The following is a 22956-nucleotide window of genomic DNA, read 5'->3' as shown; positions in this document are numbered from 1 at the left end:
GCCTCACACTCGGTGTCGGTCCTCCGGGTGGCGCTGGGTTGGGAGCGTAGCTGAGCCGGAGCGGGAGCCGGGACTGGGGAAGGCGGAGCCAGGGTGGGCGGTGAGGTGTAGCTCTCTCTCCACCCGGGGCCGCGTTCCAGGAGGGGAAAGGGACTCCTGACCCCCTGCCTGTGTTCCCTGCTGAGACCCAAGCCTTATTCTGAAGACCCCTTGTTTTGCGTCCCTATCCCAAGCTGGTTGGGGGGAAAAAGGAGTAGTATCCTAATTCTTGTAGCAACCCTCCACTCACCCCCTCCCTGAATTAACTACTCCTCCCTTGCCTGCTAAACCAGTTGGGTTGAGAGTTAAAAGGGTTAATTAAGTGGGGTCCCCGCCCTCCCCCGCCTAAGGGATCTGCATTTTGCTGGGGGGAGGGGACTGCGGAATGACCACCAGGTTGGACTGGGGAGGGGGGATACACAGGCCCTCCTTCTGGCTGGCTCTGACGCATCAGTCAAGACACTCTCCTCCCTTCCCCCCTTTCTCCACCCAGCTTTGGCGCCTTCCTCCCCACACCCGCCATCCCCTCCCTTCTCCTCCCCTCCCCTCTTGGAAGCTGTTCTTTGAGGGCTTCGGAGACTGAGGAGAACAGGAAGCAGACCCCTCTAGTACCCCCAACCCGTAGAGGCTTTGGTCAGGGGTCGGGGGGACGGTGAGGGAATGATCTGAACGGTCAATGTCGGGAACACGCCTTCCCCAGGGAGGAGCCTCCCAACCTTCAGGCATTCCTCAAGGACTCCCCAACCCAGCCCTAGGAGGGGAGGGGCTCCATCTCCATCCCTTCCCAAAAGCTTAGCCTCAGCTGCCTAATAAACAGGAAATACCTATCAGCCAGGAGGAGGGAGACGAGAGGAGCTGCCTGGAGTAGAGTTGGCCCCCTCCCTCCCGGGGGTCCCCAGCTGCTAGCTTCCCTTCTTTAAGTTTCAGGGTGGGCTCCAGGGGTAGAGGCTGGGGACCTGGGCTAGTGTCCCCTCTCTCTAGGGTATCTGGCCCAGACTGGGTAGGGGCTTCTCCCCTTTGTTACTTAGAGGGGAATTGGTTGAAAGGCTGTTTGGTTCCCTCACTTTGGCTCAGAGTCTGCACAGCCGCCTTGACTGCCTAGGGGAGGATTACAGATGTGGAGGCTTAAGTGTTTATGAAAACTTCTCTCTACCTTAGGCTTTTGCTGAGGGAGCATGAAATGATGCAGGGTCTGGGGATTGAAAGAGGGCCTGTCTAGGAATGGGGACCTTCCTCTCCTATGCTGAGGAAGGGCTGGGGAGGAAGGCTCCACGTTGTGGATTCTCGGACCCCAGCTTTCCTCAACCTCACCACCTCAGGACATGACTGAAGCCATCCACACTCACACAAGTATTTCCTTAGCAGCATCCCCTGCCAGGGCTCACCTCCTCCCCACATTCTCCCAAACAGAGGTCAGCACTAGGAGGAGTAGAGGGAACCTAAATCGACAAGAATACTGGCTTGGAATTTTGGATACCTAGGTTTGAATTCAAGCTTTGCCCCTCACTAGCTGAATGACCTGAGCTCACTACTCTACTCTGAGCTCTACCTTTACTCTCTATAATCAGTACCTACAGTCTGATGAGACTCAAAGTAGATAATGTATACCCCATCACCTAGCCTAGTGCCAGCCATGTAGTCAGTACTCAATAGACATTAGTTCCTTTCTGCTCTTTTTGAGATTATCTGTAATTTCAACAGTGTCAGGATGGAGCTGGATTGGCAGGATGATTTGAGATGGTGTTGGGGTTGGGGGGCAACTCCTTTGACCCCTTTTTCTCGCTAATGTCCTTGAATTTGCCTTCCTCAAATCCTGTGAGCACTTAACCCTAAGGCCATTCATTCCAAACAACTAGCTTGTCCAGATTCCATGGTGATCACTAATCATCTGGGTAGACAAGGGGGGATTACAACCCATCCTATAAAGGTCTTTGCCTCTTCTGAATCCGAGGTTCCCTTCTCCCTAGATTACACATATGGAAGGTGGAAGGCAAGGGAGGAAGAAAACAACCACATTTGTTGAGCATGCACTAGGGCCAGGCACTGTGCTAGGTGCTTCACACCTGCAATCTTGTATTTACTTTTCATGAGGACCTTTGGAAGAAGGTGCTATTACCTCCTTGAACAAGCAAGAAAACTGAAGTCTTTTTTTTTTTTTAGAGACATGGTATCACTCTGTCACCCAGGCTGGAGTGCAGTGGCATGATCATAGCTCACTGCAGCATTGGACTCCTGGAGTCAAGCAATCCTACTGCCTCAGTCTCTAAAGTAACTGGGAATACAGGCGCTTGTGCCACCACACCCAGCTAATTTTTTTTTTTTTAATTTTTTGTAGAGATGGCGTCTCAATATGTTACTCATGCTGATTTGGAACTCCTGGCCTCAAGCTCACTGCCAGACTGGCCTAAAGTGCATTTTTGAACTTTCCTAGGAAACACTCTTCTTCCTCTTCTTCACCTATTAACCAGTTAATGCCTCCTTAACACCTCAGTTCTAGCTTCACCTTCTCTGGAAAGATTACCCCTCTCACTCCCACTGACATCTTAGCTGAACTAGTGGCCCAGTTTCCTTTAAGGAAATACCAGCTCAATACTGTTGAATGGGTGATGAAAGTGATTTTGACTCCTAGAGGAGCCAGGCTTAGGGAAGTTAGGTAACTTTGCCCAAGGTCACACAGCTAAAAAGCACTTGACCTAGTGCTGTACTCCCTGCCTTACTTTTTTTATGGATCAGACCTGGGGAGGGAGAGTAGAACATCTTTGGAATATCTCTGGGAATTGTGGCACAGGCAAAAATGGGAAGAGAAGTCACAGATACCTGGCAGATAGACTTGGGATGTGGTAGGGAGGGGGTGGAGCCTATGTGGAAGGTCTTTAACTTAATGACAATGTCTTGGAGGACTGGAGGCTTAGCTAATTTTAATCAATGAATATAAGAACCCATTATTGGGTGGGTGCAGTGGCTCACGCCTGTAATCCTAGCCTGGGAGGCTGAGGCAGGAGGATTGCTTGAGCTTAGGAGTTGGAGACCAACCTGAGCAAGAGTGAGACCCTGCCTCTACTAAAAATAGAAAGAAATTAGCTAAACAGCTAAAAATATAAAAAATTAGCTGAGCATGGTGGCTGGTGCCTGTAGTCCCAGCTAACTGGGAGGCTGAGGCAGGAGGATTGCTTGAGCCCAGGAGTTTGAGGTTGCTGTGAGCTGGGCTGACACCACAGCACTCCAGCCCCTGGTGACAGAGCGAGACTTTTGTCTCAGTAAATAAATAAATAAAAATAAAAAAAGAACGCATTATTCTTTGTGTGTGTGTGTCTGAGGTCAAAGTCACATAGCATAAAATTACCAGTTTTAAAGAGATCAATTCAGTGACATTTCAGTATTTTTTTTTTTAGAGACAGAGTCTTGCTATGTTGCCCAGGCCGGCACTGAACTCCTGGGCTCAATTGTTCCTCCTGCCTCAGCTTCCTATCGTAAGTAGCTGGGACTACCAGTGCATGCCACCTTGCCCAGCTCCAAGTATGTTTTAATACCAGTCATTAGTGCAACGTGGACTCTGGACACAGACGATGAAGCAAAGTAGAGGTACTGAGAAGAGGTGAGTTAGGAAACGGGCAAAGAGGAGTCCCACAAGTGGCAGACAGCAGAAGCAACTGGCTAGGTGTACTCCAAGAGACGTAGGCTCCCTGCTTGTCCAGCTCCTAGAACCTCTCCTATCCAACTGCCTTTTCCTGACCTTGGCCTTCTATATTTTCTCTCACGTTTTTCTCACCCTTGAAATTCCCTCGAATACTTAATGGCATTGCTCTGTTTTTCAAGGATGAATCTTTTCCCAAATAGATGGTTGATAATGTATGTCTCATTGATGGCTGTGTCTCTAGCATCTCACGGTGCCTGGAAACTAGTATGTGTCCTTTAACATTTGTTGTATGATTACAAGAATTTTCACAGGATTTATCTTCTCTTGCCCCCCGCACATGACTCTTGTCCTCTTGTCCATTTTCTATCATCATCACCATCACCATTTACTACCACTATTCCTTTCTCTGCCAAAGCAGTTTCTCAAAGTATATAAGAAACACCCAGGAAACTTGTTAAACATGTAGCAATCCCCACCCTCAGATGAACTAAATAAAACATATTTCTGGAGAAGGATCTAGGAATCTGATTTTATTTATTTATTTATTTAAGACGGAGTCTCGCTCTGTTGCCTGGGCTAGAGTGCCGTGGTGTCAGCCTAGCTCACAGCAACCTCAAACTCCCACGCTCAAGCAATCCTTCTGTCTCAGCCTCCCAAGTAGCTGGGACTACAGACATGCTCCACCATGCCTGGCTAATTTTTTCTATACATTTTTAGTTGTCCAGCTAATTTCTCTCGATTTTTAGTAGAGACGGGGTCTCGCTCTTGCTCAGGCTGGTCTTGAACTTCTGACCTGGAGCTATCCTCCAGCCTCGGCCTCCCAGAGTGCTAGGATTACAGGCGTGAGCCAACGCACCCGCCCCATTCTCATCTTTTTTTAGTAGATTCCATCTAGCCACCAGCCTTATCTGAATAGATTATTTCTTCAGATGCTGAATAAAACAAAAATGGCAAAATGTTCTGCTTTCTTTTACCTCCATTCTTTCCTCAAAGCTTAATCACTATAATTAGTTCCCCAAACCACCAACACTTACAGAGCATCTTTAAGAGTATATTGCTTCTGGCCCGGTGCGGTGGCTGAGGCCTGTAATCCTAGCACTCTGGGAGGCCGAGGCGGGAGGATCGCTTGAGGTCAGGAGTTTCAGACCAGCCTGAGCAAAAGTGAGACTCCGTCTCTACTGAAAAAACAAGAAGAAATTATATGGACAACTAAAAATATATATAGAAAAAATTAGCAGAGCATGGTGGCACATGCCTGTAGTCCCAGCTACTTGGGAGGCTGAGGCAGGAGGATTGCTTGAGCCCAGGAGTTTGAGGTTGCTGACGCCATGGCACTTTAGCCTGGGCAACAGAGTGAGACTCTGTCTCAAAAAAAAAAAAAAGAAAAGAAAAAAAAAAGAGTATATCTGTTCCATAGAGGAAAAATCATGCTATCTGTATTGCTCTTGCTAGTTTCTCATAATCAACTTTATTTCTAAGTTTACTGGAAATAAACTTTATTGTTGGTCCTCATACAACCATTTTATAGAGAAAACTGTGAACAAGATTCAGTTTCCAAATTTGTGGTTTTTAGAGCTTATTTGGGAAGACAATACTAATTTACCCCAAAGATTAAGAAACACCTAAAAAGAGGTTCTCTTTTCTCATAAACTTTTTGTGGGAACCTATCTTGATACAATCTTCCCAAAGGGCAAGTTGGCATTATCCCTCAAATTTCAAAAGCATACATTGTTTAACTTACCAACTGAATTTCAAGGAAATTATTCCATAGAAAGAGTGCACAAAAGTGCAAAGATACATGTACATGATCTGTACAAAGATGTTCACTGTAACTTAACATGTTAACAGAGAAAAATTGGAAACATATTTCAATAATGACATATTGATATAATAGAACTGGTACTAAGAGCTCAGTAAATATTTGGTTAATGAATGGATTACCATATTGTTACATAAAAAAAGCAAGTTGTAGAACCATACATATAGAATCATCCCATTTTTGAACAAAGAAAAGAGCAATTTGTGTTTCTATACATTTTTATATTCATAGAAAAAAACTGTGGATGACTACACACTAAAGGTAACAAGGGTGAAATTTGGAAAGTAGAACTGGAATTTGCAGACCAAGTACATTTTTTACTCTATTCAATTTTGGACATTTTCAAATAATTTTTAAGCTTTTGTAATAAAAAACGTTTTAAAAAAATAGGAAAATATGAAGCAGGTTCTAAGTGGCAAATGAGTGAATAATAGACACAGCGATAGACTATAAAAATACAGGGAGGGATCACTGTTGGTGGGGATAGTCAAAAAGTCTTTCCTAGATTAAATAGAGGATAATACGTTTTGAGGTTCGAGTGTTCCAGGCAGAAAAACAACGGCAGAACACCTGTTTTGGGGGGAACAGTAAGGAGATCTGGAGCAGCAGGAAATATTGGTAATATTTGGTAATAAATTTGGTAATGAGAACTCAATGTAAGTTTCCGAGTGGCAGCAGAGAGAGCGGAGAACGCGGTATTTTACGATTAAACGTGAGGTAGTGCCGCAGTGTGGGACTAGGTGAGGGTCAGCTCCCGCAGTGCGGGTGCCCGCTAGGGGGTGGTGTTTCAAAACATAGATCCACTTGGACTAAGGTGAAATGAATGTAAAGCAGGTAGTATGTCAAAGAGGGCGTTCCAACAGTTGGACAAATTAACGAAAATTAAATGATATGTTAACTCTCCCCCTAACTGCTACGCGCTCCCCAAATTGGTCTACCCCCGTAACACAAAACTAAGCACTAGCGACTGTGCCAGACGGGCTCTGCAGAAAGCGACTACTACTCCCAAGAACCCTCGCGCGAGTCCAGGGCCCTTTTCCCGGGTGCAAGTTGTCTCGCTGCATGGCCTTCTGGGAGCCGTAGTCTCGCAGTGTCATTCGGGAGTTGTAGTTTCCTTTCCACAAGCGGCTGGGCGAGGCGGCGCCGGCGATCAGAGCAGCGCTGGGTGTTCAGGGGCCAAGATGGCGGCGCGCCGGGGACGGAGAGACGGAGTCGCGCCGCCCCTGAGTGGGGGCCCCGGTCCAGATCCCGGCGGCGGAGCCCGCGGCAGCGGTTGGGGAAGTCGGAGCCAAGCGCCGTATGGGACCCTGGGCGCTGTGAGCGGCGGGGAGCAGGTGAGAGGCTGGCGGGCGGCCCGCGGCTGGCAGCAGAGCGATATGTGCCGGGCGGTGACACGTGGACGCCACAGGAAAGGGAGGAAGCACTTGATAGTCGATGCCGGGTGGCCGCAGGAGCCGAGTCAGGCCAAGCGGACCTAAGCCATTTGCTGGGGCTAGGCGGGCAGAGGCAGGGTCTTTACGGCCATTTGTGAGGAACGCCGCAGGATCAGAGCCCGGTGCCGGAAACATGGCCCGCAGTGGGGGGGGTCAGGGATTCAGATTTGGAGTTGAAGGCTAAGACCTCCCTCTAAAGATGCCTAGTGCTGCTCCCCTAGCTCAGCGCAGCAGTTCCCTTTTCAGAGACACGTGGGGTGGGGGGGACAATTTTCCCGGGAGAACTTGTCTGCCTCCCCTCCCCCTTTAGGCGGCCCCGGCATCCACGTGGGTTGGGCTCCCGGTGGAGGGGGGCGCGGGCCGCGGGTCCACGTGGGGGCGGGGAAGGGATGTCCACGTGGCTCCCATCCCAGGCTGTCGGGCATCTAGTATCGGCCCTGGAGCCGCACTGCTGGGAACTGGGTGTGTCTCAGCCGGTCCCGCCATCTCCGGCCCGGGCTTCACCGGCCGGGGAGGAAGGTAGGGGGCTGCTAGAGTCAACTTTGCTAGGAGTCCTGGAGTTTTTTTTCCCACTGCTTGGGTCTGCAGCGCCTGTTTACTGAAGGACTTTCCAGATGTCGGAGAGTCTCTTCCCTCCAGATGGCGGAGTGTGTTAGGGAGGTTAGAGGGCTGAGGCTGAAGGGCTGTAGAGGAGTGAGCTTGTGGCTGCTTCTGTCTGACCGGCTTGGGGTGGGTTGTGAGTCACCGGCACTGGCGTTTTGGTTGCCTGCAGTCCTGCCTCAGTGATTCAAGGGGCATGGGGAGTGTCAACACACACTTGGGACAAGCTTAAGTAAGGGAAAGGGAAGCCTGCCCCACTCCCGTGTTTTCCTCCAGCATCTCTTTTGAGGAGGCAGCTGAGGCCTGCTCCTGGGAACTGACACACAGGAACTGGAGTGGTCCATGTTTAAGGCTGTCTGGAATTTTTGCTGGGAATGGGAAAAGTCGGAGGCAGTTTGAGAACTATTCAACACTAGTTGAACATGTATTGGATAAGGAGGAATTCTTTTATGTCGGATTCTTTTTTCTTACCCTTCAGGTCTCCATACTTAAAAAGTGTTACTGTCCTACTCTTCAGTGGAGGACTTCTTAAAAGTTCCAACCAGGGTGAAGTGAGCAGGAATTAGTTTGAACTGTTATTTTCTCTTAAGAAATTAAGCTGAGTTCTTGACAGCATTTTTTTTTGTGCGTGTTTCTAGGTGGGAGTTGGGCTGCCTGGTAATGTCAGGTCCATGCCCTTGCCCAAGGGAAAATGGCTTCTGGGGCATGAATTTGGGAGTAGCAGACTCTTTCTCCCTCATTTTCTCAGAGGTGACATCTTTTGGGGCTGGTGCTGCCCACTCTCTGGGGGAGAGGCAGGAGAGATCCAAGATCCAGCTGTAATACAAGTTAGGTGGTCTTTTGGGGTTGGAGAGAGTCTCATGGAGAGATTATCCCCACCAAACCAAAGATGGTTGTGTGTGAGCTGGTCAGTCGACCAGTTATTTATTGAGGTACCACTGTATCCCCTGTTTAGGCACAGGGGATACAGCGGTAAACCACACAAACATGGCCCCAGTCTTCCAGAATCTTATTATGTTTTAATCAGGATAGACAGATAATAAATAATGATGAATGGGACGAAAGAATATTTTGGATTATATAATTGGCTTTAGTGATATATTTTGCAGGGTCTGGGAAGGGACAGTTTGAGCTGAGACTTGAAGACTGTCCATAGAAAAACTTTGATCAGAGGGAATAGTATGTGAAGGCCTGAAGGAGGAGAGAACGAGGCTTATTGGAGAAACTGAGAGACCCTGTATAGCAGAGTAGTGGGAGAGGACAAGCTGGAGTAGAATAGTCTAGTTGGGAAGATCAGGACTCCTGTAAGCCATATTAAGGAATTTAAACCTAATGCTAAAAGCAGTAAGATGCCACTGAAAGGATTTAAGGAGGGTCTTAGGAAGTGATCAGACATGCATTTGAAAAGTTTCTGGCTGATTTTGAATACTGGAGGGACAAAATTGTTGTGGGAGAGCCAGTTGGGAGTTTGTTGAAGTTAGAGCTGCTGGTGGCTGCCTCACACTTTTAGCTGGGCTTAGCCCTTGAATGATCTTGGTACTCTGGGAGCTGTGCTATTTGGAGGTTGAGGGGTGGGTGAGGTCAGGTAATGGGGTGTGGAGGGGGTCCTCTGACTGGATGCCTGATGGAGGTGCAGATGAATAGTTTGTACAGCTGGGCATCATCTCGAGATTTCACATTAGTGGTTGGGGCTCTGGTAGGTAGGTGGCAGGGCAGGTAGAGATGCAGCCTTCTTCCTCACCCAGGAGTGTTTGCTGAGCCAGCTGCTATTCAGTTATTGGTTGTAATTACAGGATTGTGAAGGCCTGGGAGGTGTTAGTGCCTAAAACCTGCTGCCTTTCAGTTCATCTCTGGACCTGGCCTCTTTAAGTGTCCCTAACCAGCCTTTCCTCTCATTGGGTATTGGAACACCTCAGCTCTGTTAGGAGGGTGTGTTTGTGTGTGTTGGGGAGGGTAGTGGGGGTGAAGTCACACCTGTTGCTTTTTTTCTTTTGGAAGAGGTGCTGAGTTTCCCTTTGCTGCAGAAGGGGAGGAGGGTGTCTGGTTTGTCTGTGTTTGATCCTCTTCTCAGGCTTTTGCATCAAGTTTCTTATGCAACCAGCCTGAGCAAGAGTGAGACCCCGTCTCTACCAAAAATAGAAAGAAATGATTTGGACAGCTAAAAATCTATATAGAAAAAATTAGCCGGGCATGGTGGCACATGCCTGTAGTCCCAGCTACTCGGGAGGCTGAGGCAGTAGGATCACTTAAGCCCAGGAGTTTGAGGTTGCTGTGAGCTAGGCTGATGCCACGGCACTCACTCTAGCCTGGGCGACAAAGCGAGACTCTGTCTCAAAAAAAAAAAAAAAAAAAAAGTTTCTTATGCAAAGGTAGTCCGTCTCTTATCTGTGGTTTCAGTTAACCGCGGTCAACCACGGTTTGAAAATAAGTGAGTGTAGTGCAATAAGATACTTTAAGAGATAAAGACCATATTCTCTCATTCACAACTTTTTTTACAATATATTATTATAATTATTCTAGTTATTGTTAAATCCTTAGTATGCCTAATATGTAAATTAAACTTTATCATGGGTATGTATATACATATATATATATAAAAATGTAGTATATACAGGGTTTGGTACTATCTGTGATTTCAGGCATCCACTGGGGGTCTTGGAATGTATACCCTGAGGACGAATGTATACCCTGAGGACAAGGGGCACTACTGTAGTGGAGATACCCATGGCTCTGGCCTCTGACCTCACTGGTGCCATTCTTGTCAATTCTGGCCCTGCCCATCCCCACACTCTTGACAGGTTTGGGCGGGCTGTTCCCTGCCTGACAGCAGGCTAAAAGATGTCACTAGCTCTCAGAGGAGTGTGGGGTGGGGCTTCTCTAGCTACAGAATCAAGCTTTCTCTTTTGCTGTTACCTAGTAGGGGTGGAGAAGAGACCCTTCCCTTGGAATTGAACTACCATCAAGAGATTGGGTGGCACACTGTTGAGCCTTCAAAATAAAAGCATGAAGTGAATGTGAATATCAGCTATGTATAAGACACTGTGCTGGGCATCATGGGTAACTAGGAAGTATAAACACGTTTAAACTCTTCTAGGAGCCAAGAAGAATATATGCTTATAGAATACAAAGGTTTATTTGCCCCAGAGGAACTTGGAGTCTAATTTTAGTATAGATGCAGTGAATGTCATAGGGACAGGATGTGATTGCCAGAAAAGTAAATGCTGCAGAAAAATGTGAATTAGTGTTGTGAAGAGAGATCACCATGGGCTGGGGAAGCTTGAGGTATCTTCTTGAAGAAGGTAGGATTTTTGCTAAGCAGAGAACAGAGGCCTAAGTGGGATTTGAGGTAGGTAGGTTGTTGTAGCTGAAACAGTCTCCAGTCTCCTTGCTGACCTCTTTTCCTTTGGTATGCCCTCAGACTGTCACTCTCACCCCCACTGGCAGATGACTTCTGAACAATCTTGATCTTTTTGATGTTTTTACTCTGCAGTGGCTCCAGCTGTTTCTGGATGGAGTCCAAACATTTTTCTGCCTATAAGGTCCTTGAAAACTGCCATTCTGGTTAGGGCTTTTGTTCATGGATTTTACTTCTCTCTGCCCTGCCAGCCCAGAGGTTTGGTGATGGTGGGGTACTACTGAGTTTGGGCCCATTGGTAGAGGGGCTGGGTACATGGTTTATGGAGCATATCAATCAGCTGCCTCTAGAGGGCTGGTGCCCTTCTCACCTTCCCCTCTCTTGCCCCAGGTGCTGCTGCATGAGGAGGGGAGTGATCCTGGCTTTGTCAGTCTGTCTCGGCTAGGCCCATCTCTGAGGGACAAGGACCTGGAAATGGGAGAGCTGTTGCTGCAGGATGAGACACTGCTGGGGACCATGCAGAGCTACATGGATGCCTCCCTCATCTCCCTCATTGAGGATTTTGGGAGCCTCGGAGAGGTGAGTTGGAGCTGGACTTGGAGGTCTTCAGGTAGGAGCTCTGCATGGGAGGCTCTAGCTCAAATCCTGGAAGTTGTTTTAGGTGTGGCTCTGCTCTTCCAGGACTTTGGCTCCTGGTTGCCCCATCTGAGCCCTTGAAGTACACACACACACACACATATTTTTTGGAGAAAGAATCTTGCTCTGTTGCCTGGGTTAGAGTGCCATGGCATCAGCCTAGCTCACAGCAAACTCAAACTCCTGGGCTTAAGCAATCCTCCTGCCTCAGCCTCCCTGTAGCTGGGACTACAGGCGCACACCACCATGCTCAGCTATTTTTTCTATTTTTAGTAGAGATGGGGTCTTGCTCTTGCTCAGGCTGGTCTCAAACCCCTGAGCTCAAGCGATCCTCCCACCTCGGCCTCCCAGCGTGCTAGGATTATAGGCATGAGCCACCACGCCCAGCCTGAAGTATATTTTTTTATCTGTAGGTGGGAGTTAGGCTGCAGGCTACCAGATTATGTCTTTTTTTGTTTGTTTGGTTGGTTGGTTTTGGTTTTGTTTTTTTTTTTTTGAGACAGAGTCTCACTTTGTTGCCCAGGCTAGAGTGAGTGCCGTGGGATCAGCCTAGCTCACAGCAACCTCAAACTCCTGGGCTTAAGCGATCCTACTGCCTCAGCCTCCTGAGTAGCTGGGACTATAGGCATGCGCCACCATGCCCAGCCAATTTTTTCTATGTATTTTTAGTTGTCCAGATAATTTCTTTGTATTTTTAGTAGAGACGGGGTCTCGCTCTTGCTCAGGCTGGTCTCAAACTCCTGACCTCAAGCGATCCACCCGCCTCGGCCTCCCAGAGTGCTAGGATTACAGGCATGAGCTACCGCGCCCGGCCAGGTTATGTCTTATGTAAGGATTCCCTGGCTTGCTTGGACCATAGTCCAAGGCCATTTCCCCATCTGGCCTTCTGACCTACATGTCCAGAGGGTTCTGATCTGTTTTTGAGCCCAATTCTAGTCTAGCCAAGGGTTGTCTGCTGAGCATTCCATTTTTACCTCAGGGTGGGGGAGTGTGTGAAACTCACACTTTTAAGATTCAAGTCTGACAGGTCTCTGTTGACACTAGAAAGGTGGTGGATGGTAAATGAGATTGGAACCCATGCCTCCTGGTACTCAGATTCTTCTCACTGCCAAATTCAGCGGGGCTGAGCCTGGCAAACTGATTCTCTTGGCATCTAGTCCTTCTCAGTGGTCTATTAGGTCATTAGAGATGTTGGTAGGACCTTCTCGTTGTCTTTCTGGAGCAGAGCAGGTTATCTCTGGAGGATCAGAATGAAGTGTCGCTGCTTACGGCTCTGACGGAGATCTTGGACAATGCAGATTCTGAGAACCTGTCTCCATTTGACAGCATTCCTGACTCGGAGCTGCTTGTGTCACCTCGGGAGGGCTCCTCTGTGAGTGTGGAACCAGGGAGAAGGGGATATGTGGTTGGTGCAAAGGTCAGAACCATGTCTATGGGCCTACTCACATACGTCTGAAGCACAAACTAATCTCAGATCTTTCTCTCCCTCTTAGCTGCACAAGCTGCTCACTCTCTCTCGGACACCTCCAGAACGTGACCTCATCACCCCTGTTGACCCACTGGGGCCCAGCACAGGCAGCAGTAGAGTGAGTGGGGTAAGCCTGATGTAGGGGGCCCTCAGGAACTCCCAGGTGGGAGGAGTATGTGGGAACAGGTCTAGAAAATACATTGCCAGAGAAACTCCTCTTGAGGCTTCTTTTCTCTCTTGCAGGTGGAAATGTCTCTCACAGATCCCCCTTGGGACTTCTCCCCACCCTCCTTCTTGGAGACCTCTTCCCCCAAGCTTCCTAGCTGGAGACCCTCAAGATCAAGACCACGTTGGGGCCAATCCCCTCCTCCCCAGCAACGCAGTGATGGAGAAGAAGAAGAGGAGGTAGCTAGCTTCAGTGGCCAGCTTCTTGCTGGGGAGCTTGACAACTCTGTGAGCAGTATCCCAGACTTCCCCATGCACCTGGCCTGCCCCGAGGAAGAAGATAAAGCAATAGCAGCAGAGATGGTGGTGCCAGCAGCTGGCGATGAGAGCATCTCCTCCCTGAGTGAGCTGGTGCGGGCCATGCACCCGTACTGCTTGCCCAACCTTACTCACCTGGCATCACTTGAGGATAAGCTTCAGGAGCAGCCAGATGATTTGACACTGGCTGAGAGCTGTGTGGTGCTAGAGATAGTGGGGCAGGCAGCCACAGCTGGTGATGACCTAGAGATCCCAGTTGTGGTTCGGCAGATGCCCACTGGACCCCAACCTGTGCTTCTGGATGACTCACTAGAGACTAATCCTACCTTGCAGCTTCTCATGCCCACGCTGGAGTCAGAGACGGAGCCTGCTGTGCCCAAGGTAACCCTCTGCTCTGAGAAAGAGGGATTGTTACTGGACTCAGAGGAAAAGCTGGACTCAGCCTGTTTATTGGAGCCCAGGGAGATCATGGAGCCAATGGTGCCCGAGGGGCCTCAGAACCCACCTGCCAACGCAGTGCTGCTGGGTTCCCAGAGAGCTCGAAAGGGCAGAAGGAAGAAGAATAAGGAGCAGCCAGCAGCCTGTGTGGAAAGCTACACCAGGAGGCTGAGGTCATCTTCTCGTGGGCAGTCTACTGTGGCTACAGAAGCAACCTCTCAGGCAGGCAATTTGCAGAAACAACCTCAGGAGGAACTTCAAAGAGAGGTTGCCCCTCTACAGGGTAGGGGGAAGCCCCGGGCTTGGGCTCGGGCTTGGGCAGCTGCCTTGGAGAAGCCTAGCTCTGAGAACTCGGAGAGAAGTGCTGGACAAGGTAGTCCTGCTAAAGAAGGTCCTCTAGACCTCTACCCTAAGCTGGTTGACACTGTCCAAGCCAACCATATCCCAACTCATCTCTCATTGGTTGACTCTGCCCCGGGTGACCCCATGCCAGTTGACTCTGTTGAAGCTGATCCCACTGCAGTTGACCCTGTTCTGTCTGACCCTATACCTGTTGACCCTGTGTTGGTTGGCCTTGCTTCAGCCAGCTCAGAGCTCCCAGCTGACCCAGTGCTGATTGACCCAGTCCTGGCTGACTCAGGAACAATTGACCCTGCAGTGGTTGTTCCCATCTCAGATAACTTGCCACCTGTTGATGCTGTCCCATCTGGCCCAGCTCCAGTCGATCTAGTACCAGTTGACCCTATTCCCAATGACCTGGCTCCCGTTGACCCTGTGCTAATTAAGTCCAGACCAACTGATCCCAGACGTGGTGCGGCATCATCAGCCCAGGGGAGTCCAGCTCCACAGCCCCTAGATTCAGAGTCCGTGGACTCCCCAAAGGCCATCATCCCTGAAGTCAAGGAGGTTGCGGGTCCTCTGAAGGTAGAAAGTGGTATTAATGCCACAACCCAGGAAGCCAGACCTCGGCCTCTTAGCCTATCTGAGTACCGGCGACGAAGGCAGCAACGCCAAGCAGAGGCAGAAGAGAAGAGTTCCCAGCCCCCAGCTGGGAAGTGGCCCAGCCTTCCAGAGACCCCCACAGGGCTGGCAGACATCCCTTGTCTGGTCATCCCACCAGCCCCAGCCAAGAAGACAGCTCTACAGAGAAGCCCTGAAGCTCCCCGTGAGGCTTCTTTTGTACCTGTGGGTCCCAGCCCTTCTTCTCCTAGTCCTGAGCCACCGGCAAGCAAACCTGTGGCCTCAAGTCCCACTGAGCAAGTGCCATCCCAAGAAATGCTACTGCTGGCGAGACCTTCCCCTCCTGTACAGTCCGTGTCCCCTGTTGCACCTATGCCTCCCACAATGCCCACTGCTCTGCCTTTCCCCCCAGGTGGGCTGGGCATGCCCCCTAGTCTGCCCCCACCTCCCTTGCAGCCTCGTAGTCTCCCAATGTCTATGGGGCCAGTGCTCCCTGATCCCTATACTCACTATGCACCTGTGCCACCCTGGCCTTGTTATCCCCCTGCATCCCCTTCTGCCTATCCTTGTCTGCCTCCCCCACCAACAGTGCCCCTAGTGTCTGGTACTCCTGGCACCTATGCTGTGCCCCCCACTTGCAATGTGCCTTGGGTACCCCCTCCTGCCCCAGTCTCACCTTACAGTTCCAGCTGTACCTATGGGCCCTTGGGATGGGGCCCAGGGGCACAGCACCCTCCGTTCTGGTCTACTGTTCCTCCACCTCCTTTACCTCCAACCTCTGTTGGGAGAGCTGTTCCTCCACTTAAGAAGGAGCCCAGTGGTGTTCCACCTGGCCCTCCTGAAAATGTACTTCCTGTGCCAATGGCTCCTCTCCTCAGTCTTGGGCCAGCTGGCCATGGAGCTCCACAGGTAGAGCCTACCAAGGTGGAGGTCAAGCCAGTGCCTCCATCTCCCCTTCTGAAACATAAGGTGTCCTCCCTGATGCAAAGCCCCCGGATGAAGGCTCTGCCATGTGTGTCTGCTGAAGGTGTGGCTGTTGAGGAACCTGCATCAGAGAGGCCAAAGCGTGAGACCCAGGAGATCAAGCCCAGGGAGAAGCCCCCATCTCCTGCTACCAAGGCTGTTCCCATACCAAGGCAGAGCACTGTCCCCAAGCTGCCTGCTGTCCACCCAGCCCGTCTAAGAAAGCTGTCTTTCCTGCCTACCCCACGTTCCCAGGGTCCTGAAGACGTGGTACAGGCTTTCATCAGCGAAATTGGTGAGTACCACACAGTTCACTTGGTATCAAGAAGGGTACAAGGGTTGACTTGGGCCTTTTTTGGATTTCTTTGGAAGGTTTTTGAGAGGCAGAGCTCTGGGTTTGCTTGAATCCTTCGTGCTCTGTGCTGCTGCCTTGGCTCACTTAGTACAGTAGGCAGGGGGAGTGGAAAGAGAGAAGTGAGGTGATTTATGGGCTTCCTGGGACCTGTGAACTCAGTTGATAGGAGCTGGTTTTCAATCCTGTGTTGTGTACCTCTACAGGAATTGAGGCATCGGACCTGTCCAGTCTGCTGGAGCAGTTTGAGAAATCAGAAGGTGAGGGAACCTGGGTAGTTTTGCTCCAACTTTTTTTTTTGTTTATACTTCCTTTGGGCCCAGCCCTGTAGTTACTTAAACTGGGGTGAAAGGGAAGGGTAGTCTTAGCCACTAGAGCAGCCCCCTAATTGGAATGGAGAGACCAGATTCACCTGTGACAGTAATCTAAGCCAGGGGCAGTGGTGGTACAACATGGCAAGTACTATAAAGAGGAGAGTAAGAGATCCAAATAGGTTTGGATTCCTTGGAACATTTTTCTAGAGGGAAAATGGGCCTTGAAAGACAGGTAGGATTTCATAGAATGTGTATGTTGTGAATAAAGACAGAGGGGATGTATAGGAAGGATGGTGTATGGTGCATTTGGAAGGGAATGAATAGCTGGGCTTTTCAGTACAAGGTGTGGATCTAGGGCTATGGAGGATACAGTGTCCTGTTCTCAAGGATCTTATGGTCTAATTAGGGAGAAAAATCTGCAGAAATGACTTCTGAGTTGGTAATAGGTATCTATATAGTGTGAGGCAAAATATAAAATATGGTAACTACAGGACACCAGTAGGCAAAGAAGTTAGTTAGGCAGGTCATGTAGAACCTTGAATGCTAGGCTTATAAATTTGGGCTCTATCTCAAACTCAGTGGGGAGTGTGGGTGTTTCTGAGCAGAAAAGAGACATGATTAAAAATAGTACCTGGGCACCCACTGGAGGAGTCTGGATCTCTTTGGGGAGAGCCCAACAGGGAACATGTTGGCAAAGTGGATTTTCCTCCTCTGGGTCTCCAGAGCAAGCCCTCTGTGCCTCCTAGTCTGGAACATCTGGTTGGGCTTTTAACTAGTATGGTTTCTTTGCAGCCAAAAAGGAGTGTCCTCCCCCGGCTCCTGCTGACAGCTTGGCTGTAGGAAACTCAGGGTAAGTATGGAGACATGTGAGCGAGTTACCCTACAGCTGTTTGTCAGCAGCCGGCTGGTGCTCCAGGATCATCGACTGGATGCCTCTGTTGCAGGGATGTTTAGTCAGCTCTAGAGTCTTTCCCTGTTTCCCTATCCCCTGCTCTACCCCGTCACTACCGGGAACTGGCTTGGGGGATAAGGTGGGAGGGTGTGTACTGCCCTCCAGCTGATTCCAGTCAGGAATTCCAAATACCCTGGAGGTGCTGCCTTTTATCATCTTCTGGCAAGTCATGCCTTTGGGGATTTCTTTCCTTCATTTATCAGACTTTAAGCTTGCTCAATGCTGGTGATGGTGTAACTTAAAGTGGGGGAAGATGTTAATGGATAGGACTTCCCTGATTCCTTGGAGGACACAGGCATGGTGGGCCTCCTTGCTCCCAGTCTTCAGCACTGAGAGGTTTTTTTCATTTCTCATGTTCATGGTACCCCATTCTGTTCTGCCAAGCACATTCCCTTCCACTTGGTTTCAGGTTGGTTTGAGCTGGGCAGGTGGTACTCCTTATGTGAAGGAGGTTGGGGTTATTTGAGGTCATGGCCAGTCTGCCTCCTGGAATTGGGCAGAGCTGAGTTGAGACCCAATCTACAGTTTAGTCATTAGGACACTTCTTGTGCAGGAGGAGGATGATGGGGGCATTTGTGCATCCCATTCTTCTCTGCCACACCCCTCTCCCATTGCTTTGTGAGGAAAGCAGATGTACAAGATATTGAGGAGGCAATGAATCAGGCTTTCCCTTTTCCCCCCCGCCAGCAGCGTTGACACTCCCCAGGAGAAGAGGCCCCTAGACCGGTTACAAGCCCCAGAACTGGCCAACGTAGCAGGTGGGTTCAGGGTGGGGAACACTGCCTGTGATTAGTTTATGCAGCAACATTTACAGAGTCTGCTCTTCATCAAGCGTGTGTAGGTATTGAGGATACAGAGATCTGATCTCCATCCTTGAGGTACTCACAGCCTAGGGAGCAGATGTGTAAACAAATGAGCGTATTGAGTATCAGAGGTGGTATGTTAAAGAAGCCTGTGGTTTACAGTGAGATGTGAAGGGGGACAGTTAGGGAAGGGTTGTGTAGAAGGTGATCCCCTAAGCTGAGGCTTGAGAAAATCACTGATCAGTCAGGTGGTAGATTTGGGGGACAGGGCATCTAGGAAGACAGAGTACCTTGAGTGATCTGAGGAACAAAACCAGCCATGTGTTTTGGGGAATTGTGAGTGGCTTGGTCCGGCTGGAGTGTAGTGGCTGATCAGGGTGGTGGGCAGAGCTAAAGTAAGGGATGAAGCTGGAATGGTGGATAGGAGGCCAGATTATAGGAACTTTGAATACCATGTCAAGCTGTTTGGACTTTATCCTGTACAGTGAAGAAGCAATGGAAAAAGCTTTACTGGATGGGTTTTGGGTACTGTATCTAGCAGGAATGTAGAAGACACGTACATGGGTATGAAGCTGGAAGTAGGGAGACCATCAGAAGATGATTGCATGAGTCCAGGCAAGATGCAGCCTAGAAGTCAGGCAGTGCTGGGTGGAGGGGGTGGATCTAAGAATGCAGAGGTAGACCAGATAGGACCTGGTCATCACCTAGGTGTGGGTAGTGAGAGGATGAGGGGTTCAGGAGGACCCTGGCTGGCTAGGATTTTGTTGCTGATCCCCTAGAGGGGGAACATGGGGAAGGAGCTTGGTGTACTTTGTGAGATAAGGTGGGGGTTTCTGGAGCCTATATATACAGTATTTGGAAGTGTAGAATGGGATCTCATCCTGCTATCTCCATCCTCCCTCCCACTCAACAGGGCTCACCCCTCCAGCTACCCCTCCCCATCAGTTATGGAAGCCCCTGGCTGCTGTCTCACTATTGGCCAAAGTCAAATCTCCTAAGTCCACCGCCCAGGAGGGAACCCTGAAGCCTGAAGGAGTTACAGAGGCCAAACGTCCAGCTGCAGTCTGCCTCCAAGAAGGGGTCCGTGGCCCTAGTCCAGTCCATGTGGGCTCTGGGGACCATGACTATTGTGTCCGGAGCAGGACCCCCCCAAAAAAGATGCCTGCCCTAGTCATTTCAGAGGTGGGCTCCCGATGGAACGTCAAACGCCATCAGGACATCACCATCAAACCTGTCTTGTCCCTGGGCACAGCCGCGCCCTTGCCCCCATGCACAGCTGCCTCCCAGGAACCACTTGATCACAGGACTAGCACTGAGCAGGCAGATCCCTCAGCGCCTTGCCTTGCCCCATCTGCCTTGCTGTCCCCTGAGGCCTCACCCTGCCGGAATGAAATGAGCACTAGGACTCCCCCTGAGCCCTCAGCCAAGCAGTGGTCAATGCGCTGTTACCGAAAAGCCTGCAGGTCAACCAGCCCCCCAAGCCGGGGTTGGCAGGGCCGCCGCGGCCACAGCAGCCGTTCTGTCAGCTCTGGGTCCAACCGGACCAGCGAAGCATCTTCCTCATCCTCATCGTCGTCTTCCTCATCCCGATCCCGGTCCAGGTCCCTCTCCCCCCCACACAAGAGGTGGCGAAGGTGAGCTCTGGTGGCCCTTTAGGTCCCCTCCATTTAGGAAGTTCATGTACTCTGGTTTACTTTGAAAGCTTTTACACATTGTCTTTGGTACTTTCAGGCACTAAGGCTTCTATTTCTGTCTTTGGCTTTTGTCTTCATCCCTTTCCTGGATTGTTGATGGAGGCAAGCTGTGAGATGATAGCTTCTGTCCCTTGTTGGAGTTTGGGGTATCCTCTGAGGCCTGCCCTAGGGAGACGTTAGGGTTTGATCTTGAGCATGTTGATTTTTTTCACACATTGTATCTGTCCTCATTTATGGTTATTTTCTTGATGCTGTGTGGGCTAGTGGGTTAATTGTTAACGGAAAACAGTTCTTCCCTTAATCATCTGTTGAGGAAAGTGTCTGGGATAGTTCCTTTGGGTGTCACTATGGCCTCATCTATATCCTGGCAGCATGTTTTTTTCTCAGTAATAGACTCAAATTTTCCCACTTAATGAAGAATTCATAGGTGTTGGCCATGATACATATGTTTAGAAATGGCCCCTACTGCCGATCTAGCACAGTCACCCGCCGTTATGCCATGGTCACAGTATTCCTGTGAGACATGGTAGGGGAGCAGTAGTAACCCAGAGACCCAGGTCTGGCCCTAGCACCACAGAGAGCTGGTTGTGAGACCTGGGGCCCAGCCCTTTATGTCTCTGAGTCTCTATTTTTCTTCCTCTGTCTGATTTGTCAGATATTTTTCAATTATTTTTTTGAAACAATGGTTGGAAATAATATTTTTCTTTTGGTGACAGAGTCTTGCTCTGTTGCCCAGGCTAGAGTGCCATGGCATCAGCCTAGCTCACAGCAACCTCAAACTCCTGGGCTCAAGGGATTCTCCTGCCTCAGCCTCCCAAGTAGCTGGGACTACAGGCGTGCGCCACCATGCCCAGCTAATTTTTTCTATTTTTATTATTTAGTGGCCTAGCTAATTTCTTTCTATTTTTTTTAGTAGAGACAGGGTCTCGCCCATGCTGAGGCTGGCCTCAAACTCCTGATCTCAAGCGATCCTCCTGCTTTGGCCTCCCAGAGTGCTAGGATTACAGGCGTGGGCCACCATGCCCGGCCTATTTTTCAATTTTTAATTGCACAATTGAAAATAAATATCTCTACCTAAACATTCCAGGTGTTTCTAAATTTCCATGAAGGGCCTCAGTTCATCTGTGAGGAAAAATTGCTCTTATAAAGTGCCTCTGCTCTGCTTTTTCTGTGGCCCTTAGCTTCCTAACAGAGAGGCAGGGCTGGAACCTGGGTGAGATAAGTGGGGTATACCTGCACTACTCCCAGTATTCCTGCATGCCCTTTTATTCTCCAGGTCCAGCTGCAGTTCCTCCGGACGTTCCCGAAGATGCTCTTCCTCTTCGTCGTCATCATCTTCTTCATCTTCCTCATCCTCATCATCCAGTTCCCGAAGCCGTTCGCGATCTCCGTCCCCCCGCCGGAGAAGTGACAGGAGGCGGCGGTGAGCACATGTTCAAGGAGGCAGTGCCTGAGAGTTCTGAGTCTTGAATTGTCTTTTGTTAGGGGGGCTGACGACACCTTCTTTTGTCAGGTACAGCTCTTATCGTTCACATGACTATTACCAAAGGCAGAGAGTGCTGCAGAAGGAGCGTGCAATAGTGAGTAGAGGAATAGGTCATGGGAGGAGGGGGCTTGCCCCCTGAGCCATGAGCTCAGAGAGCTGTCTATAGCTGCAGACATGGGTATGTCAATTTTCTTTCTTTTTCAACATAGGAAGAAAGAAGGGTGGTCTTCATTGGGAAGATACCTGGCCGCATGACTCGATCAGAGCTGAAACAGAGGTTCTCAGTTTTTGGAGAAATTGAGGAATGCACCATCCACTTCCGTGTCCAGGGGTAAGCTTGGGCCCCCAAGGTCAGGACGTCCTTTCCCATTCATCTACCTTGATGTTTCTTTGTCTTTCCTCTTTGCCCTGGTGTGCTGGGCAATGTGGGGCACCTTCATTTCTATAGAGGGTTGGCCACTGGGGAATGAGAACCACCTCCATACCCTGGGTTGCTGTGTCTTCTCCATGGCATGTGCTCAAATGGCCACCCCAGCCCCTGCCTCACCTTCCCCACCAGTGACAACTATGGCTTCGTCACTTACCGCTATGCTGAGGAGGCATTTGCAGCCATCGAGAGTGGCCACAAGCTGCGGCAGGCAGATGAGCAGCCCTTTGATCTCTGCTTTGGGGGCCGTAGGCAGTTCTGCAAGAGGAGCTATTCTGATCTTGGTGAGTGGAGTGAGGGCCTGAGGCTTTGGCATACTTCATCCCCTCTCCAGAAGCGTGCCTAACCCTTAGAGAATGGGTCTAGGCAGACTTACCTTCATTTGACTTACAGAGAACACAAGGGATGGGATGAGAGGGGAAATGGGGGCTCTGACTTAAAAATCGGGGCAATTTTAGCTCCATCTATTATGTTGGGATGGGAGATGGCTGGCCATTTGAGGACGCTGTGGTTGGGAAGTGTGGTCAGAGACCTTGACATTTGTCCCTCTTTACCTTTATAGACTCCAACCGGGAAGACTTTGACCCTGCACCTGTAAAGAGCAAATTTGATTCTCTTGATTTTGACACATTGTTGAAACAGGCCCAAAAGAACCTCCGGAGGTAACCTTGGGCCCTTCCCCTCCCCCTTTTTCTTTGGAGGTGCCCAACCTCCTCCACCCCCTCCCCCACTCTAGGGGAGAGAGCTGCTAGTGAGGAGATGACTGTTTTATAAAGAAATGGAAAAAAGTGAAATAAAAAATGTGTTAAATCAGAGTTTTTTAAAGGGGTATTTGTTTTTTATAACAGGTATTGAAACAAGTTAACTTGCATTCCTATGTGAGATGGGTGGAGCTGAGGGGTTCCCCCCTGTTTGGAACATCTAAGTCACTATGCAGACTAATAAACGTGAACTAGAGAGAACTCCCAAGTGCTGTTGTACTTCTTTCTATGGGGCTAGTGCCAAATGTATTCACTTTTCCCATCTGAACACAACCAGGGACATGCCTCTCTGATCAGGTGCAAAATCCTACTGGATTTGAAACTTGGCTCCTCAGA

The 22956-nt window shown here is 49.7% G+C and overlaps 1 protein-coding gene across 4 annotated transcripts; it reads left to right on the top strand.

Annotated features, from left to right (window-relative positions):
• Positions 1 to 6607: 6607 nt before the first annotated feature.
• PPRC1 (PPARG related coactivator 1) lies at positions 6608 to 22674 on the top strand. Of its 4 annotated transcripts, none has more exons than XM_045568537.1 (14): positions 6608 to 6829; positions 11274 to 11462; positions 12745 to 12891; positions 13013 to 13114; positions 13231 to 16126; positions 16390 to 16443; positions 17290 to 17347; positions 18137 to 18207; positions 19166 to 19886; positions 21223 to 21369; positions 21460 to 21526; positions 21642 to 21763; positions 21992 to 22143; positions 22422 to 22674. In XM_045568537.1, the coding sequence occupies exons 1-14, from the start codon at positions 6677 to 6679 to the stop codon at positions 22523 to 22525; spliced, it is 4983 nt and encodes a 1660-aa protein (XP_045424493.1). In that variant the 5' UTR covers positions 6608 to 6676; the 3' UTR covers positions 22526 to 22674. The 4 variants fall into 4 exon arrangements, with proteins under 4 accessions (XP_045424493.1, XP_045424495.1, XP_045424494.1 ...); XM_045568539.1 differs by having other exon boundaries at positions 6644 to 6829; positions 13013 to 13105; XM_045568538.1 differs by having other exon boundaries at positions 6644 to 6829; positions 18140 to 18207.
• Positions 22675 to 22956: the final 282 nt, after the last annotated feature.

The sequence above is a fragment of the Lemur catta genome, chromosome 14, assembly GCF_020740605.2.
Source record: "Lemur catta isolate mLemCat1 chromosome 14, mLemCat1.pri, whole genome shotgun sequence".
NCBI lineage: Eukaryota > Metazoa > Chordata > Mammalia > Primates > Lemuridae > Lemur > Lemur catta.
Note: the sequence above shows the minus strand (reverse complement) of the source record. Positions and strands in the feature narration are given on the sequence as shown.